This window comes from Cupressus sempervirens, chromosome 9, assembly GCF_028749045.1.
Source record: "Cupressus sempervirens isolate cs-2001-9-10 chromosome 9, ASM2874904v1, whole genome shotgun sequence".
NCBI lineage: Eukaryota > Viridiplantae > Streptophyta > Pinopsida > Cupressales > Cupressaceae > Cupressus > Cupressus sempervirens.
In genome coordinates, this window is record NC_143126.1 from 674690220 (window position 1) to 674702907 (window position 12688).

Here is a 12688-nt window from a genome sequence, read left to right on the forward strand (position 1 = left end):
TTTCCCAAAACTCATTGAGTAATTGGCAAGTTTTTAGCAAGCCGAGTAGTGAGTTTTCCCTTCCCAAGTTGTGAGTTTTTTAAGGAAAAACTCGGCGAGCTTTCCATCTATGTTTCCATTTATCCAACCATTTTGTATTTCGCTCTATCCAAATTTTCTTTCTACAGTTAAGAACCTCTCTTTTCACTATTTTCAGCCAGCAATGGTCATGCATGTTTTCAACCTTCTTTAAGTAACTTAGTAACCGAATTACCGTCGAAGCCTCTAACGGAAAAGACCTGCACTCCACCAAAAGAAATTCATAAGGCCTAGAAATTTGAACTTTGAGATTGCTTCTTATTAGTTGTTTCTAAATTCTCTCTAGTTGTCTCCTTCCACAGTTTGACATGCTGTCATCCCAAACCTCACAATCATAAAGAACCACCAACATGACTAACAAACCAAAAAGAGTCTTCTTGGTTTTCCATTCCCAAAGTCTCACTGTCTTGCATCTATTTTGGAGTAAAAATGAAGCTTTCCAACCCCCTGTAACTAGTCTAACTCTGCATGTCTCCCAACTGATTTTATAATGGAAGCCAATCCCAAGATTCTTGGATTCTTTCATAATTTCCAGCTGGCTGCCTTCAGAAAGGAGCATAATATGTCTTTCTTTTCTCCTCAAAGAAATAATCAATTCCAAGAGTTTTTGTTTTTCTTTTGCATACATGAAGTTATTTTAGGAAAACAGAACAAAGATACCACTAGAATCTTAGCTCCATAATCCATGCCAATTGAAGACTCTAAACTAACCCAGATACCCAATCCAAACTATTCTAAGATGGACTTGAGTTGAAGGCAATTCCAACATAAAAGGTTCTTGAACATCACTTCACAAAAGAACCACCTTGACTATAAGGTTTTGAGATATGAACCAGCAACAAGATCGATAGAAGAAGCTTCTAGTGATTAGCACTAACCATATATGACAAGATCTATTAAGGAATGCAATCCTATTGATAGTGCTATGATTATGAGAACTTGTTGTGTAGAAGGTTCAAAGAGTCTTTAGAAACCCAAAAAGAACAAGACAAAGTGGAATCTTCAACTCACCTAGTAGTCTCATTGAGGGAGCATACCAATCTTTTCTATGCAAATGTTGCATTGCAGCTCAACATCTGTAGGTTTTTGCTTCAATGTGTTACATTGTTTAATCCAGGAATGAAAGAATTTACGGGGACCCTTGAAAAAATAGCAAGTAAACAAAACAGATAATACATCCATGCATACTTTCATGAAGGAGAAAACTCAACATTCCACAAAAGCCTAAAAAATTTAAGACTTGGATCATAAAATACACCATCTATGCTACACACCAAACTAAAAAAGCATCCAGTGTAATTCCTTGACAAGACCTCAAAATAGGGCATGCCAATCAAGTGTTGAAAGAATCCTCCAACCTTTTCAAATTTTCAGGATAGAAGAGCCTCCGTATGAGAATGCTTTCCAACTATATTTTCAGCTTCTGTCTTTCTCCCTCTTCAATGAATTGTAGATCCGCAGATGATTTTATCTTCTTGGATTCCAATCAAGAATGGTCAAATTTCGGTAGAAGCTAGCTGACATTGCAACTACTAAATCCTACAAGAATCCCATAAACTATTGCTTATCACCCTTAGTCTACTCCAAAAATAAATCCTCATTTGTTGCAGGATTCAGGACTTCAAACTTATACAAACATCCATGCTGACTACCTTATTCCTTGTTGCTCTTCAAAAAAGAGGTTGGGCATTTAGTCAAAGGAAAAACCTAGTTTCTCTTAACAAAATCATTGTTCAAACTTCCAATTTTCTTAATCCATTTCTGCAACCAAACTCAACAAGAAAACAACTAAATCCTAGATGCACAATCCCCCAGTATGTACCCTGATTGGTTGCACCAAAAGCACCTGAATGACAGTGCTTTAAAGATTATCAATTGAATCCAACAACCCTAAGAGAATGATTTCGAAGGAAGGAGGATGGGTTTAGTTAAATCCACCATCACACAAATCCTCACAAATTTGTTATAAAAATTCAGCTCCTTGTGAATCCCAATGAACTTGCTCACTTTGTTACAAGCTCTTGATCAAAGCAGGATTCGTTTCCAATGACAATTATACAAGCAGACCCGTTGGAACCTTTATGGTAGGGGTGGCTACTGAATCAACAAAGGAGGTTCAAAAGCACACAAAAATCCTACAACTTCACCAAATGTCATTATTGCCCAATGAGCTTGCTCACTTTGTTACAAGCTCTTGATCAAAGCAGGATTGTTCATTTCCAATGACAATTATACAAGCAGACCCATTGGAACCTCTATGGTAGGGGTGGATACTGAATCAACAAAGGAGGTTCAAAAACACACAAAAATCCTACAACTTCATGAAATGTCATTATTCGCCCACAAAGTCATAATCTACAACTAGTTCAAAATTGAATCAAGAAGAAACCTCTCTCCAACAAAGATAAGGAGGGATCTGTAATATTGCCCCAAACAGATTTCAACCATTCAGTGAATTCCTTGGAAGTGAGTTTCTTCTCAACACAATTGCAGGCAAAGATCTTCTACCAATCTTCTCTTCCATTTTACACAAATATTTATCACTGATTACTAGTTCAAGCACCTCAATGGCAATAGTTAGCATGACATTCCCCAAAGCTAAAGAATACAAAAACTCCTAAGCCATTTCTGCATCCAAGGACAAACTTCCTAGTTGTGATTTAAATCAAACAGATTATTTGGAGCACTGTCGTCCACTTTCCCCAACCCTCTCCTTATCAAAGTAAGGATCTGAAAAAATGAGGTTATCCTATGACATTAGAAAAACAAATAAAATTGGACATCTGCATGTTTGGTTTCCCCTGCTACACACGGCCCTCTCCCCTGCAAACTTCTCTTTCTTACCTCCTTCCACTGCAGCCTTCTGCAAAGTGTACAGGCACATTTGACCATCTTCTGCTTTGTCTCCATCTATGTATGCTTCTTCTTCAATCCCACTCGTTGTTTATCCATCAATTTATGTGTTTAAGAAATTTTACTAATAAATACCACCTGATTCCTTCAATAGCTAGTTTGGAACTTGAAAGAGAAAACAAACGTCTGAAAAAACAAGTTTTAAGTCTACAAAATGACAATGAGAGAGGTCAGTATGAACTAATCAGCCTCAAACAGGATATGATCTATGAGAAAATAACAGAGAGAGGCTGCCCTGAACCAGCAAAATCAGCGACTACAACACAAATAGAGGAGGTTCAAGGAGCACTAGCAGATATGATAGTGAGAGAGAATGAATTAAAGGAGCAAATAAAAGAGGCCAAATCATGGGCTCAAGTGATTAAAAAACCGTCACCGAAGCCAACGGAAATAATTGAAAAGCAAATCAAGAAACAAATTCAAGAGGAAAAAGACAATCAGGAGAAAGCAGTAAACATGATTATTAGAGGATTGAAGGACTATGGGCACTGTGAAAAAGCAAATATTTTAGCACGGGACTTCCTTAAGGACAAGCTGAATTGGACAAGGATTATAAGACAAGCAAAAAGGATTTGCAGAAGTATGGGAGTAGGGAAAGACAAACATATGAGAATTACTCTAGGCAACATAGAGGACAAGAATGTGATTTTGAAGAACAGGGGGTCACTTAGGGGCACTCAAATATATTTAGATGATTTAACAATTATTCACCAAGAGGAGAGGAGGAAAGAATGGGAGAAACTAAAATCAGCAAGAGCTGCAGGTAAATGGACATGGCTGAAAAATGGTAAAGCGGAGGGCATTAATAGACAAGCGACACAAAAATAGGAACATGGGGCCCCATAAGAGTATCTAAACATAGTGAGTTGGAATTGTAGGGGATATCCATGGAGAAGAGGATCAAGGTTGGGGCCCACAGCCGAGGGACAAGATATAATTTGTCTCATAGAAACACATGAACATGAAGGATGCAGAATTCCAGACTTTGAAGGATACAACAAAATTTATATTTGGAATGAAGAGACAGAAATAGGTAAAGGTCATGGTGGGAACACAACACTAATAAAAGAAACTTCGAATAAAAATGCAAAAGTGGAGAGAGAAGAGTCAGAAGACTCAAATAAACAATTTTTATGGCTGAAAATTGAGGACGGCGAGGAGATCACATGGTTGAATGCATGTTATTTTGCACCTAAAAGCTTGAATTTTTACAAGAGAAACCTAGACAATGAAGACCCTTTTGCAACATTAAAGAAAGATATCTCTACTTTTAGTTCTACAAGAAACACAATCTTAATAGGAGATTTCAATGCTAGGATGGCGGTAATCAATCTATTCAGCAGGGCGGTGATTTAGTAGAGGACAGTAACCCCTTGTGGCTAAGGGAATGTGAAGATAATTTCAGAATGCGAAAATAATTTCAGTATAAGAATTTCTTAGGACAAAAAGGGATGTGTGTCACACTTCGGAGCAAAGTTGTTGGGACTGTGTAGCCTTCACGGATTGGTTATTTGCAATGGCATGAAATATTGTCCAAGACCAAACAGAATCACTTGTAAAACGTACAATGAGAAAAACTTGGTGGATTACATGATATGCTCTCATTTGGTTATTCCCAAATTAGTGGATTTCAGGGTAGCAAGTTGTCCTATAGAATTAAACTCACATCACATGCCTTTATTTATTAAATATGATGTTAGAGCGAGAGGACCTGAAAGTGAACAGACCCAAATGTTAGCACGAAAGATCATAATCCAGGTAAAATCCTCATAAATTGTGAGAATAAAGAGATATTTTGCTATGCCTTTGAACAAAAGATCCAATCAATTAGTTACAACAGCAATTCCAAGGACAGCAATGGAAAGAATGAGCACTTAAACAGCACTATGTTGATCCCCCTAGTTCAAAGCACCTTAACAAGATGTAAGAGATCAAAAACAAAGAGGGGGGGCAATTAAAACACTTTTCCAGCTAATTTGTGGTATGATGAAGAATGCAAGGTTGCAAAGAGAGCTCTTAAAGGGAGAAAAGAAAGCAAAGAAAACATAAAAGAATGCAAGCAACTGATAAAATTTTAAAAAGATAATTATGTGATTACTCAAAGGAAAGAGCTAATCTCGTTAGGGAAACACAATCCTGGGAGCTTTTAGAGAGAGTAGCAGCGAGTTAGAAAACAAGTAGAAAAAAATATTACAGATACTCATTGGTTGGATTATGCAAAGCTCTTCTATGAGCAGCCAAATAAAAAGGCTCCACCTTCTATAACTAACACTGTTGCAAAGTTATTTTCTATTGAGGACATTAAGGTGCGTATAAAGAGGCTTGCAAGTGGGAAAGCTCAGGATATTGATGGGTTGCAAGCAAAAAAATTTAAGTGGGGGTAGATCTATTGGCCCCACACATCAGGAACATTTTTAACAGGGTCACATAGGGTTGTTTCCCTATTGATTAGACTACTAGCGTGGTTATTCCCCTACGCAAGGGTGCGGACATCAACAACCCCTCCAACTACCACACCATAACGGTGAACCCTCTTTCAGGCAAACTCTTTGGAAGTATGCTGGAGCATAAAATCAGCGGTTGGGCAGAAAAAGAGGAGAAAAGAGCAAGGGGTCAGGTTGGTTTCAGACCAAAAACACTCCACCATTGACCATTGCATCACTCTAAGGTATCTCATTGAAAGAGTGTGGGAAAAACATGGAGAGGAGGCTTTTTCCTGCTTTGTGGGTTTTAAGAAGGTGTTTGACATTGTCCCTAGGGATAAACTTTGGCACATAATGGAAGAATTGGAAGTCCCAAAAGAGTATAGAGTTGTTGTTTATAAGTTGTACAAATGGGTTCAAGCAAGAATCAGAACTAAAGAGGGCGTGTTTGGATGTTTTGGGAGCGACATTGGGGTCAAACAAAGGTGCCCTTTGTCACCTACTCTTTTCGGCCTCTACATTGATAATTTGGAAGAGTGACTAAACAAGGTTAATGGAGAAGGCGTGCAACAAGCAGGTTATATGATAAAATTACTTCTTTATACTGATGACCTTATCCTTATTACAAAAAATACACAAGATTTGAGAGAGCATTTGAAAAATCTAGAGTCCTTTTGCTCAACAGTAGAGATGGAAGTCAATATTGCTAAGACTAAAGTCATGATCTTTTCTTTGAATAAGAAAAAAATACATACATTCATATTTGAGGGAAGCTCATTAGAAATAGTGGAGTAAAAATGTCTCAGAATTGACTTCCATTATTGATTAAATTGGGAGACATGCAAATCAAAAACAATACAAGGGAGATAGAAGGCCTATTACCTTCTTTAGAATAGATGCAGGAAAGTGGAACTATGGGATTGGAAAACTAGGAAAACCCTCTTTGGCCTTTTGGTGATTCCAATTATTCTTTATGAGTGTGAGGTTTAAAGGAAGCAGCATATCAAATCATAAATGGTGGCAAAAAGAAATAATCCAAAAACATCTCATTACTACTAACATCAAGGTCAAGTTAACAGTTCCTTACGAGATCCTCTTAGTAGAGACGTGCATGTTCCCAATTTAGGCCTGAATAGTTATCTGATTGCTAAGCTATCTAAAAAAAGTGGGAAATGCAGATAAACATCGCTGGCCTACATTGGTGGCTGAAGCAGAGCTAGAACATAAGAAAAAAACGTGGAAGAAGCAAAACAGCAAGTGGTTAATCAAATGGAACATTAACCCTCAGGAGTGTTCAAACATTAATATAGAAATAAAGAAATGGGTGTTAGAGAAACTCGGAACTGCCATGTGGACAAATCTGATAGGTAGGAAAAAAGTCTATTATATCAAAGAATTTAATCACACGTGGAAACATGGGGATAAAGAATATTTAGGATCCGCGTTTAAAGGAAAGGCCGAAATCTTAAGTGCTCAGTTAAGAATCAAATCTCACCATTTACGATGTGAAACTAGTAGATGGAAGATCCCTCAAGAAGGAGAGCAAGAGAGAATATGGACTTTTTGCAGCAAAAGAGTGGCGGAAACGGAATGGCACTTTGTCAAAGAGTGTGCTGCATACGCAGATATTCGCAGCGAGTACAAGGATAGCCTACAAGTGAGCAGCATGAAGAAACTTTTCGAAGAGCCAAGATTACACAAGACAGCTAGCTTCCTAATATGGATCCACAACAAAAAGAATAACCTGGAAAAATTACAGCAGGCTGCTCAATTGGCCTTTTGGTCCCTTAGACCGGTGGTCTCGTGTACGTCATTAAAACCCTTTCATTTCATTTCATTTCAAATAGAATTAATAAATTATTTTACACAACTATCATTACTTATATCGAGTAATATAAAAATAAAAATCCTTCAATGTCACTTCTAGTGCTGCAAACTCTCAGCCCCAACAGCCAGCTGGAGCTGAAATTAGTCTTCCTAAGCAGCGGATGAGTCACAAATTTAGGAAAGAATTCCATTATTTACAGTTTTGCAAATTATGTTTTAACAGGTTGCATGGAACCATTTGAGGCGAAAGAATAGAAATCAGCAAGCACCTAACCACTTACACCTATTTTTGCCAGTGAAACGCTTTGAATTCAGTCCCATGGAAGGACAAACCACGTGTACGCTGTATCATGCAGTTACAGGAAAACGAAAAAAACCAGAAATGCAGTGAGGCCAATTTTGATGAAGGGGAGTTTGAGCAGTTGCAGAAAGAGGGGAAGCCGGAAGTTTGCAGCACCTTCTCAAATATTCAAGGGGTGCTTAGTGGCAATGTCATGTTTACATTAGTTCACTTTTCTCTAAGTTTTTCTTCAAAAATGAAAAAAATGCTAAGAGAGCTGAAATAGTCATTTCCCCGTGTTACCACTATCCGACAAATAATCCGCAATTATCTATGCAGAATAGGCCAAAAGAAAAAGAAAAAGCTTAACAGCCTATACTCTATTCCTCTATAATTTTCTCCTTGGCCTAGTGGATGCATTCAACCTATTACTTTGATCGAAAGCGCATTCCCCAGTTCTCTCAGCAGATGCTGCAGAATTTTCGCCAGTACTTGTTTCCTTAAAAGGTTTGATTGAAACTTTTTCTTTCGAAATTATTTAAACTACTCTGAGTTTATATCTGTTAACCTTCTCCACTAACATTCATCAATATAAAATAGTTTTCATGAACCGTAGACTTACAGAGACGTTACCGCTATATAAAAGGAAACAACATTTTTTCCACTTATAAAAAAGGGTTGCAGATTAAGGCGCCTTGAATGAACACAAAACAAACTCTACCTGTTTCGGGGTCAGAGAAATTCGAGCCTTGGCCGCAAGCTGGTGTACATCTGGAGGCTGCAAATTGCTGCGAGCGCTGTAAAACCGCCAATGCTGCCTCGTTGATGAGGCTGTCATTAACGAATTCATTGAGCCGAATTTATTTATGTACAAGGAGCTCAGGCTTGCCATTTCTGGAAGGGAAGCTCAGAGCTTACCCAGTTTGCCGAAGATTTCGTTTAAAAAATGATTTGTATTCCACAGATTACCGTTAACAACATAGGTACTTATCTTTTCCAGTTTTGAGTTTGTTCTGTTGCTTTTTCGCCTTTTTCCGTTCATCGCAACAAAAGTTTTCCTATTGTCCATCGACCAATCTTGAACAACTAACCTCCCGCCAACCATGACTAAAATTTGACGACCAATCTTGAACAACTAACCTCCCGCCGTGACTAAAATTTGACGGTCACCCTTAAGTGTCATATAATTTTTATGACGGTTTGATCACTTTAAAGCACAACACCTGGTGAAGGTTTTGCAAATGGGGTTGCAACCTTTGGGTTTAACCATGGAGGAAACTTTGTAGTTAAGCATGTTCACGCTGAAGTAGTACTTGGGTGGGTGACCTCCTGGGAAGTCCTGGTGTTTCACCCCTGTGAACATCACTTAGATCCAATGAGTGTAAAGTGTTCCATTTATTCTCATGAGAGATGGATTCACGTTGAATCACTACTCATGAAACATGGGTCAATGAGTTTGACTCAAAATCACACAGCGAAATCCTAATAGCAATATCACATTTTGACTTTCTGTGGAAATTATCTCCTACTTATCAGTTGATGAGCTTAAGGGGCTTTCTAATGAATGGTTCATAAGGCACAACACTTGGTGAGGATTTTGCAAATGGGGTTGCAAGCAAAGTGGATTTAACCATGGAGGAAACTTCATAGTTAAGCACGCTTGAGCTAGAGTATTACTGGGATGGGTGACCTCTCGGGAACTCCCAGTGCTTCACCCCTATGAGCATCACCTAGATCCAACGAGTGCTAAGTGCTCCATTTATTCTCATGAGAGATGGATTCATGTTGAATCACTACTCATGAAACATGGGTCAATGAGTTTGACTCAAAATCACACAACTAAATCCTAATAGCAATATCACCACTTTATTACGTTTTATATATATATATATATATATATATATATATAATTGTTTTTTTTTTTTTAATTTACAAATTATTTTAAATTTAAATATTTTATCAATATAAGGCAAGAGCCTACAACACAAGGCTAAATTGTGAGCCTCTTATCGAAGAGGTCATGGGTTTGAATCTACTTGCACTCAATAAATAATAATAATCAATCACAATGCATATAAAGAGCCTACAACACAAGGCTAAATTGTGAGCCTCTTATTGAAGAGGTCATGGGTTTGAATCTACTTGCGCTTAATAAATAATAATAATAATTAATCACCACACACACACACATAAGGATTGTAAAATTAGAAAATAAGTATAACTGGTAATATATTGAAAACTCTAGTACTTTAGTGATATTACTATTAGGATTTAACTCTGTAGTTTTTGAGTCAAACTCATTGACCCATGTTTCATGAGTACTGATTCACACATGAATCCATCTCTCATGAGAATAAAATGGAACATTCGGCACTCATTGGATCTAAGTGATGCTCACAAGGGTGAAGCATCAGGACTTCCCAGGAGGTCACACATCCTAATACTACTCCAACTCGAGCAAGCTTAACTACAGAGTTTCCTCCCTAGTTAAACCCACTCTTCTTGCAACTCCATTTGCAAAACCTTCACCAAGTGTTGTGCCTTATGAACCATTCATTAGAAATCCCCTTGAGCTCATCAAGTGATAAGTAGGAGATATTTCCATAGCAAGTTAAATAGTGATATTGCTTTCAGGATTTAACTGTGTAGTTTTTGAGTCAAACTCATTGACCCATGATTCATGAGTAGTGATTCACACATGAATCCATCTCTCATGAGAATAAATGGAACATTCAACACTCATTGGATCTAGGTGATACTCACAAGGGTGAAGCACAGGGACTTTTCGGGAGGTCACCCATCCTAGTACTACTCCAACTAGAGCGTGCTTAACTAACTTTTGCATCGAGCTGTGAATTGTGAACAAGATGCATTATATTAATATTGATATTCAAAAGCTTATGAAATATTCATAATGTACATCACGCGCTCATATGCGCAGTGGGACTGAATCAGTTCTAAACAGTCTGATTTCTGATCTTCTCAAAGAGAAGAGAGCATACTCTCTATGCCAGAATGATTTCTTCAAACTAACTAAGGCAATCCTCTAAGACTTGACCTAGACTCAACAAGTTCTTAGCTATTTCACCTCTACCTAAGACTGAAGGAAGCTCATCCTTATATAGATGGAGAGACTTATCCTTAGTTTACAATTGCTTCAAGTCCGACCATAGGAGGTGGACGCGTGGAAAGTACTTTCGGCAGAAAGGAATCCCAAACAAGACCTCCACTACGGAAAAGGAGGTGAACAATATTTTGGGATGAGAACACACCGACACAGTTTGTTACAAAGCATCTTTTTGAAGCGAGAAGGTTAACTCGGCAAGTGTCAGTTTTACCATGGTTGACAGCCATGTCTCAAATTGGTTCACAAAGGTTGAGATGCCTTCGTCAAGTGACAACCCCACTTAATAGGTTTAATACCCATGACTGCGAGGTGAATTGGTTTCCCAATTCATGTAGTCTTCTTCTTCAGTGCTGGGTGATGCAGGTCTTCGTTCTTCTTCTAGTTGTTCTAGACGATCTTCAATGGAGTCTTCTTTCCAAAGAATGCGTCGAGTGACATAGATAAAAGCAGTGAGAAGACTAACGTCTAGCATTCGATTTTCTGGAACTGTCTGGAACTGTGTGAACAACCAAATTGGCTTCATTCTTGAACAAAAGAAGATAATGTCCTTAATTCAATTGTATCCAGTCAAGGACGAGATGGACCATAAGCTTCAAAAATTCCATTAGAGATTGGAGTTGGTGTTCTGGAGAGAAACTGAAGATGAAACAAATAACCATAATTAGTGGTTATTGGATGCTGGCTATGTGAATGAGGATAGAGGCCTAAGAAAAACTCATCAATCCATGATCGGTACTGATATTGGGTATGATGCTGATTTGGAATGTGGGTATTACTAAGAAACTCTATAGGCCATTCATAGGCTGAGGCATATGTGTCAATGGGGCCTATGGCAGTAGATATTTCAGGGTCAGCTTCACGGCAAGGATATTTGGCTATCAAGGATGCTGTTAGAAGCTGGCAATTGGCTGCAAAGTGATATTGCCTAAGTTCATCATAAATGTGTTTTGTGAGCTGATAGGTGTTAGCATTCCAGGGAGTATTACAAACCATAGGATAGGTTTCTTTTCTTTCCATGAGCATTCTCACATGTTGTTGATGAACTTGTTCTACTCTTTCCATGAGCATTCTCACATGTTGTTGATGAACTGGTTCTAGTGCAGGTTTAGGAACAGGAGGCTCAAAGCGGCCCTGCACATACTGATCCTCTTGTGGAAGACATATCAAATTTTGATTGCGATGATCTTCAGCCAGGCGACCACGATCTTCTTCAATGCTCATTTGGATTTGATCTTGATGAACCTGTTGGTTAGACAACTCAGGATGAAAATAAATACTATTATACAAATTAGTAACAATGTCAGGAAGTGTCTGAGCTATAGGATTTGCTCTTGGGCGGATATATGCATCATATTCTTGTTCTTCGATAAGAGCATTGACATGATATCCTTCACGACTGAGAAAGTCAGCAAGGACATTCTTGACACCTTCAACATATTCTGTTTCAAAATGAAAAGTATTAAGGAATTGTGCCCATCTCAATAGGCGACCTCGAGCAACCTTGTGTTTGGACTCCTCCTTAAAGAAATTGGATAAGTGATGCAAATCACTTCTGAGTAAGAAGGGTTTATCTCCAATAAAGAGCTGAAATTTAGTAAAAGCATTGATAATAGCTAACAACTCTTTATGAGTATTGTGGTAGTTCAGTTCAGAACCTTTAAAGGCACCTAACTCATACCTGACCACTTCTTCTTTAATTTTACCTTCATGTTCAACTTGTTCGAGCAAGACAGCACCCCAGGCTTCATTGCTTGCATCTGTCTAGACAATCTTTTTACTAGAACCGGGAATTCGTAATGGCGGGAGCTACTGACACTGATCTTTAATCTGTTGAACAATGTGGTCATGCTTTTCTGTCCATGGTGGAGCATTCTTTCTCAGGAGCTTGTTTAACTCTTTTCGGGCTTCTGCAATCTTCTGATAATAACCTGCAATAGAATTCACAAGACCAAGAAATCGTTGCAAAGACTTCTTGTCTTTTACCTCAACTTTGTTGATTGCAGAAAGCAGATGATTTTGTGGATACAAGCGCCCATTGGG

At 38.2% G+C, this 12688-nt stretch overlaps 1 protein-coding gene across 1 annotated transcript in view; it reads right to left on the minus strand.

Moving 5' to 3' along the window:
- LOC149540534 (glutamyl-tRNA(Gln) amidotransferase subunit C) overlaps positions 1-8564 on the minus strand; it is a 62313-nt gene extending 53749 nt beyond the window's left edge. Inside the window, exon 1 of the mRNA XM_089801612.1 lies at positions 8243-8564. Within this exon, the coding sequence (XP_089657738.1) occupies positions 8243-8413 (171 nt within the window). The 5' untranslated portion in view covers positions 8414-8564. The remainder of the gene's footprint in view (positions 1-8242) is intronic.
- Positions 8565-12688: the final 4124 nt, after the last annotated feature.